Source organism: Penaeus japonicus, unplaced genomic scaffold, assembly GCF_977035675.1.
Source record: "Penaeus japonicus unplaced genomic scaffold, GWHDUDI00000001_assembly GWHDUDI00000025, whole genome shotgun sequence".
NCBI lineage: Eukaryota > Metazoa > Arthropoda > Malacostraca > Decapoda > Penaeidae > Penaeus > Penaeus japonicus.
In genome coordinates, this window is record NW_028234427.1 from 33,781,433 (window position 1) to 33,790,090 (window position 8,658).

The following is an 8,658-nucleotide window of genomic DNA, read 5'->3' on the forward strand; positions in this document are numbered from 1 at the left end:
CCCTCAAACCCAAATCCCCGCCCCCCCCAATCCCCCACCCACCCCACTCCCCCCACCCCACCCATCCCCAACCCCCTCCCCCGTCCCTTCCCCACCCCCCCTCCCCAACCAACCCATCCGCAACCCCCACCCCCCCCCCCTAACCATCATCCCAGCAAAACTCCCACACCTCCCCAGCAACCCCCAAACCAACCCCCCCACACAACCCCCACCCCCAAAACCCACAAAACCCAAAAACCAAACTGCATAATATCCTCTCTTTTTACTCTATTCTCTCTCTGCTAATCTTCTCTCTTTCTCGTCTCCTCTCCTCATGCTCACTCTCTCGCATCTCTCTCTCTCCTCATCTCTTCTCTCCTCCTCTCTACACTTTCTCTTCTCTCCCTCCCTCTCTCCTCCTCCTCTCTCTCATCTCGCTCCTCTCTCCATCTCCTCTCACCTCTCTTTCAACCCTCATCTCTCTTCTCTCTCGCTCCTCTCTCATCCTCCCTGTCTCATCGCTCTTTCTTCTTTCGCTTTCCCTCTTTCCCTCTATTTTCTCTCTCTCTCTCATCTCATCTCTTTCCTTCTTTCATTCTCGTCTTCTCTTCTCTTCTCTCTCTTCCCCTCATCGCTCTCTCTTCCTCTCTCTCCTGCTCCTATCTACTCCTCACTCGCTCTTCTCCTCTCTTCTTTCTTCTCTCTCTTCTCTTCTCCTCCTTCGCTTTCACTCTTCTCTCTCTCTCTTCTTCGCTCCTTCTCGATCGAGCTCTTCTTAATCTAGAAAGAGTCATCTCTTCTCTTCACTCTCTTTTCTCTCGCTCTTTCTCTCTCTCTCTTCTCTCTATCTCGTCATCTAGCTCTTTCTCTACTTCTTCCTATTCCTCTTCTATCTCTTTCTTCGTCTTCTCGCATCTTCTCTCACTATCTCTCGTCGTCTCTTACTCACTCTCTCCTCTTCTTCACCTCTTCTCTCCCATCCTCTCTGCTCTTTACTCTCTCTCTACTCTCTAGCTCAATCCTCTCCTCTCTCTCCTCCCTTCATCAACTCTCTCTCTCACACACAGATAGACACAGAAACGTTATTTATTCCACTGTACCTTATGATCTATATTGCACTCAAAAGCTAACGTGCTGATATTTCAACACAGAGTTAACAATGAAATACAAACCAACCTTTCAGAGCTCCGCCGTCGGTAGCTACCACTTGAATGTGGTATTCAGGAGTTGTTTCTCGATCTAAGCAGCACAGAGCCGTTTCGCAACTCGGCACAAGTCCCCGTTTTCCTTCCCTTTTCCGGGTCTATTGCAAAAATAGGTTCTCCAGACCGCTCGTGCAACACATTCTTTTCAATAGAGTATGTAAATTTGGCATTCATACCCTCTATAACATCATCCGGGTCCCACGCCGATGCAACACATACCGAGAGGTCTAAAAAGGGCGAATATAAAAATAATAACATGTAGGGTTACTTTTGTGTTTGTATAAGAGAAGAATATATTCATATCGTATAATCAAAGTCAAAAGAATATTACCTTTGGGGTGTATGGGATAGAAAATAACAATGATTTCAATAAACATTTCAAATAAATTGCGTATTTATTCATAGCTCATGCATAAAGGATAAGGGCTGCATGATCATATTTTGAGATGAGTTTTTTTTTTTTTCGAAACGCTCAAGAATAAAATATAATCTGCCATAACAGACACACACACACATATACATGCATATATATATATATATATACACCTTTGCATGTGTGTAGAAAACACACACACACATACATACATACATACGTACATACATACATACATACATACATACATACATACATATATGTATATATATATATATATATATATATATATATATATATATATATATGTATGTATATTAATATATTATATATAATATATATATATATATAAATACATATATTAGTGATATATATATATATATTATATATATATATATATATGTATTTAATTTATATATATATATATTATATATAATATATATATATACATACATATATATATATATATATATAATATATAATATGTATATATATAAGATGTAATATATATATATATATATATATATATATATTTATATAATCTAATAAATATATTATATAGATATATATATCTAGATGCCAACAATTACATATAACAAATATTCATTTCCATATCGCCTGATATTCCCTAAGGTCCTGCTCTCTGCTCACCGATGGGCCCGTATTCTCCTTGCACTTCCCCAGAACATGGTGCGTTGGGGTAAAGAAAAAAAGACGGGCGGGTTGTTCCCCGTTGATGTCCTTCACCAGCAACCGTTATACGAGACCGTCCTCCAACCACAATGGACGCGACGTCCCCCTCCGAATTCCCTCCTTCCCTTTTTTTTCTCTTTTTCCTTTTTCTCCTGATTCACGCTCCCTGTTATTGTCCTTGTCCCACAATCTCCCTCCCGCCGATTAGGTCCTAATGGCTGCTCATGACCCATCCATCCCAAGGGGAGAAGGCACACCTCTACGGCTCTGGTTTCCCGTGATGACCTGGTATAACGCGGGGTGGGCGGAGGGTCGAGTCTCATTTTGAAAGCGTTTTGCAAAACATTGTCCACATTTGGAGGATGTTTGCCTCGTTTACTCTCCTTTGCTTTGTTTGGCGTGCTTGATTGAGGTCGTGTTGGTGTGAATGGTGTGTTTTATTTTTTTTTTTTTTTTTTTTTTTTTTTTTTTTTTTTTTTTTTTTTTTTTTGTTTTTTTTTTTTTTTTTTTTTTTTGTTTTTTTTTTTTTTTTTTTTTTTTTTTTTTTTTTTTTTTTTTTTTTTTTTTTATTTGTGTGGTTCTTTGGTCCTGTTGTTCTAATGCGTGTTCAGATATGACTCATATTTCTGGAACTGAGAATGAGTTGATACTGTGCGATGGTAACTGTTTTTTGATAATAAGTTCTCGTGAAAACTAGAGTCTGGAAAATCGGATTCTTTATCATCTATTAAATACCGGTTATCCTTACTCTCGGTCTTCTCTAAGTAAGTTCTCATGTTATATTGGCGCGTCGGTGAAGTTGTTTGTTTTTCCTCATTAGTTTCTTGTTTCGAAGCCTCGTCATGGTAGCCATCGAACGACAGTTGCACCTGATCCGAGATTCCTCGAAAAGTTAAGCCAACTTGAGAACTTTGGCTTCTCATGGAGTCGAAGTTTGTATAGTCCCATTTCCGTTCTTCGCTTTCACTACCTGATCCCTCCGTCGGTTTAGCTCTTCCTTTTGATTTTCTCTCAGAGAGCGAGTTACTTCCGTGAGACACAGTCCAAGGATTCAACACGCGTCTCACGCTCCGTTTGAACCTATGTATCCTGGGTTCCTTGACCATTGAAAGTTGATGAGATCTCTTAACAATACGCTTTTCTCGAGGTTGCTTCCTTGATTCGTTCTCCGAAGTGGCTTCTCTTTTCTCAGGTATGCCCTCCGTGATGTCTATGTCTTCGTGGGCATTGACTGGTGTGTCTGGCTGCCTGATGAATGACTGGTGGTATTGCCCATCTCCGTGGCGACTCCAAAGCGCTTGCCCGTCGCGGACTTGGACTCGGACCTTCCATACACTTTTACCGTAAGGTTGATCACGGTCCAGTGCCTGCAGTGGGAAATGCGGTGAGGTGATGTGCTGTTTGTGTCGTTTGATTTTGTTCTGAATGTGTTAGTATATGATTTACTGTTTTTATTATGGCTTTCTACCTTTTCCCCTCTTTCATCTCTCTCTTTCTCTCTCTCTCTCTCTCTCTCTCTCTCTCTCTCTCTCTCTCTCTCTCTCTCTAACTCCTACTAGTTCTATCTCTCTCTCTCTCTCTCTCTCTCTCTCTCTCTCTCTCTCTCTCTCTCTCTAACTCCTACTAGTTCTCTCTCTCTCTCTCTCTCTCTCTCTCTCTCTCTCTCTCTCTGCCTGTCTCTCTCTCCACACACACACACACACACACACACACATAAATACATGCATACATAGACACACACAAACACTGACATAGACATTACCAGTGAATGATGATGAAAGCGGCATTAATACCACTAATATTGCTAATAACACCACGATAATAATTGTGGTCATAGTGCTAGTACATAATGATATTATTAATTAAGACATTTAGCGAAAACAAATAATATGATACCTTTCTATATCCTGAATATCCATATGACTTCTTCATTATGAATTAACAATGTCATCACAGTTGCCAACAAGGTACTTACCATAAGTAATTAATACTATTACTGTGAAATTAATATAGCCACCACTTGTCAGTCTCAATCGCCGCTAATTAAGGTCATTCAGGAGGCGCCACCCCTTATATCAATGGGACTGCATTACCGTTGCCAAATGTGCAAAGTGACCCGTTTCGATGTGGATTAGATTTAAATTAGATAAAAACATGACTATGATTTATTAGATGTTTGGTAGGTATTTTTAGGTGGGGGTGAGAGGGTGAGGGGGATAGTGTGACAGACAGAAGAGAGTTGTGAGTGTGTGTGTGTGTGGGTGTGAGTGACAAGTGAGTGTGTGAGAGTGAGATTGTGTTGTGAGAGATTGTGAGTGAGATTTAGAGTGTGAGGTGTGTGTAGAGAGTCACCACACAGAAACACTCCTCTCATACACACACACTCACTCACACACACACACACAACACACGCCACACACCACATCCCACCACACACACAAACAAACAACCACACACCACACCAACAACACACCATATATTTTTTTATAGATTTATAGATATATATAGTTATAGATAGTTTGAGAGAGGGAGATATTATTTTTAGCGGAGATTAGATACATAGATATATATATATTATATTTTGATTTTTGTTATTGTTCTTTTTTTTTTATAGTATAGATAGATATATAGAATATATTGATTTATAGTTTATATGATTTGTGTTTTATATATTAATACATATCGTCTATATATATAATTTAGAGATATTTAGTTTTTAGATAGAGATAGATAGATTTTGTGATGATTATGAGTTGGAGAGACGGTAGTGTAGATAGTGTATATATAGATTGTGAGAGAGATGATATTGGAGAGAGGTGATATTATGTTTTTACTTTATGGTTTTGGAGATAAGGGTGTATTATCGGATGATAAAACTTTAGTATATATTTATATAATAGAGTTTTAGGTGATAGAAGTTTTATGGGGGGATTAGATGAGTGATTTTTTGATAGTTTAATATATTTGATATTGTGGGGATATGGTTAATATTGTTGGATACGGATTTATAATTTTTATGATTTTTATGAGGATTTGGAGTTTTTATTTAGATTAACTTGTGAAGATTTTTTTGAGTCGTAGATAGATAATTTGTTTAATTGTGAGACAGATTTACTCACCAATTGTCTTATGCTATTCAATGTCGTTGTTCTAATCGAGGTAAGGCGGGGGGACCTTGTATAGTGAGAGGGAGGAAATATTATGATAGTGGTAGTTGTTGTGTGTAGATTGTTGAGGTGAGGGATAGATTAGGGTAGAGTGTGGAAGAGTGGTGGTGTGATGTAGAGAGGTTTTGGATAGGAGTGAGTTAGAGGGAGATATCTTGGATGTGATCACCAGAGCAGGATGATATAATAGATTTGAGAGTGTGTGAGAGATAGTTGATTGTTTTAGTGGTTTTAGAGTTACAGATGTTTGGAAGAGAAGTTTTGTCCCCTTACGAGTAGTGAGGAATTGTCTAATATGTTGTGTAGGAGTTAGGTGGAGTAGGGTAGTTTGTGGAGGTATCTGAGGAGAGTGATAGATGTTTGGTGAGGGAGAGTTGGGATACCTGAGATGATGGTATATTTAGCGGCACACAACACACCTACCCCACCAAACCCAACTACCTCTATCTCTACAACACACTCTCTCACATATACTCCCTCCAACCCCAACAAGGGGGGCACTCTTCAAACCCCACCCACACACACTTTATACCCCCACCCATCAAACCCACCCCCTACCAGGAATCACCCCCCCCCACATCTTACGCATAGCCAACACACAACCAACACAATTAAACACAAACCACACCCCACACCACCAACACATACACCACCCACCCAACACCACACCCACGCCCCACACACACCCCCCACACACCAACCCACCCACCACAACACACCCACACCCCCACACCACACACAACCCCCACACACAACCCACCCAACCACTTACCACACACCCACACTCCCACCCGGAACAAACCCACATACCACCCACCCCACGGTAATTATATTATAAGATTTGATAGAGTTATTATATTATAGGATATATATTTTATAAATTTATTATTTAGTATATTTGATATATTATATTTTATACGTGATTATTATTGAATTTATATTGATATATAATTATATTGAGTACTTATTTATAATTGTTATATATATAATATTTTTATGGTATATATTTTATATATTATCTAGTAATATTGTTTATATAACATAGATATGTATCTAATATAGATTTACATTTATTGCTATCTATGATTATATTTTTAGATATGTATTATTTATATATTATTTAATTTTTTATATTAGATTATATATATTATATAAACCATTTATTACATCCAAGGCTATCTATCTATTCTATTTAGTTATATTTATATATATTTTAATATTATATTTATATATATTATATATATATTTATATATATACAATTATTATATAAGATTTTATATATTGTATATTTTATATTATTATATATATATTTAATATATATATTTTCATTTTATTTATATTATAACATAATATATGTTATTTATATTTTATACCAAACCACATATTCTTTATTGTGTTGTGTGTTTATTAGTGGGGCACAACACAACAAAAAAAAAATAACAATATATAATTCTCATTTTGTCATTATAATTGCGCCTGTGGTTTGATCCACGTTTTTTTTTTTTTGTTTTTTTTTTTCAATTTTCTTATTTCTCTGTTCTTTTCCTTCAGAAAGGAAACCTATATACAACTTTTTTTCCACCCCCTAACAAATGTACAACGTTAGGGCGAAAGGAAGGCTACTTGCCCCGTCTGGGGAGATTGGGATGGGCGGGAAAGAAAGGGCCCGGGTGTATCGGGGGGTTGTAAAAGCCTTTTTTCCTACTTCCCATTTCTCCTCGGGACACGGTGTGAAAAGAAGCAGGGTGACCCCCAGTGGTGATTGCGTTTTTATATTTCATAAATTTCCATATGGGTCCCTTTTGCTTTCCGGGGGGGGGGACCGGAAAATTAGTGTGTTGGTTTTGTGGTATGAGTTTTTTACTTTGTAACATGGGGTGTATTTGAGTTGTGTTAGATGAGTGAGTTGTATATTGAGATATTATTGAGTGCTTTTTTTTAGAGTAGTGATTAGTTGATAGATACATTGTTATGTAGGTGAGTATAGTGTTATTGAATGGAATAAGGTGTGGGAAGTTAGATTGAGGGAGATAGAGTGGACTGTTAGATACGTTGTTTATATATGTTGTCTTATTTCTCACTATCAGAAACTTAATCCACTACAACCACCATCCCCCACCAACACACAATTCCACCATCCTAATAAACTACCTCCCACTCCCCAACCTCATCCACCCTACCCACACTCACCCCTATCACCAACCACACAGAGGAGTTTATATGTGGTTAGTTAGATTTATGGTGATAGTTAGGGTTATGGACTACACAACAACCTACAATCCTTGGTTAGATAATTTTATTGAATGTGTATAAATATATATTTTTGTGATTGAAGAGTTAGATTATATAGAGCGTAACAGTTAGTGTTAACCTATATACAGACAGTTCATTACAGCACCGGCCTACATAACACACACACACACATCTCACCAACACCCAACAACCAACCAAACCATCAACAACACCAAAACCACTCCCACACAACCACCCCCTTCCGCACATACCCACCAAACCCCCCACACCCCACACCAACTACAACACCACCCCCCCTCCCCACCACACCACCACCACCCCATCAGATAGAGAGTGTTTTTATGATATGATAAGTTATTAGATATATTTTATATATATTCTATTATTATTATTTTGTTATATATTATTATTTTATAAATTTAATACATAACACCAACATTCACACAAAACCCCCAAACCACACCCACACACACACACCACATCATTACACACAACACTACGCACACACACACCCACCCCCAAACCACATATATATATATATATATAATATTTGAATATATAGATTAATAATATATTATATATAGTATATATTTAACATAGTTATCATGAGTATATGCATGTTATATTTATTTAATAGATTTATTTTATTAGTATGAATATATACTAAATTAATATAGTTTATTATATTTTTCATGATTATTAGGTTTTTATATATACACATACCAGTATATATATATGTATTTTTAATATTTTAACCATATATACATTTTTAAATGATATATGGTATAATATATTTTATATATTTAGATTTTATAATAATTTTTATATTATATATATAGATTATATTATTATAGGTATATATTATATTATTTATTACATATGTATACATAGATGATGTGCATAAATATGATAATTATTGTTATTATATATATATTATTATTATTATTAATTTTATATTGTATATAATATACACATTTACTATACTTT

At 36.5% G+C, this 8,658-nt stretch overlaps 1 protein-coding gene across 1 annotated transcript in view; it reads right to left on the reverse strand.

The window, feature by feature from the left end:
- Positions 1–4,182, reverse strand: part of LOC147468983 (putative neural-cadherin 2) — a 30,447-nt gene extending 26,265 nt beyond the window's left edge. The window contains 7 exon segments of the mRNA XM_086551769.1: positions 1,156–1,261; positions 1,263–1,411; positions 2,209–2,257; positions 2,259–2,298; positions 2,506–2,685; positions 2,869–3,647; positions 4,147–4,182. Coding sequence (XP_086407895.1) covers positions 1,156–1,261; positions 1,263–1,411; positions 2,209–2,257; positions 2,259–2,298; positions 2,506–2,685; positions 2,869–3,647; positions 4,147–4,182 — 1,339 coding nt within the window.
- Between the last annotated feature and the right edge of the window lie 4,476 nt (positions 4,183–8,658).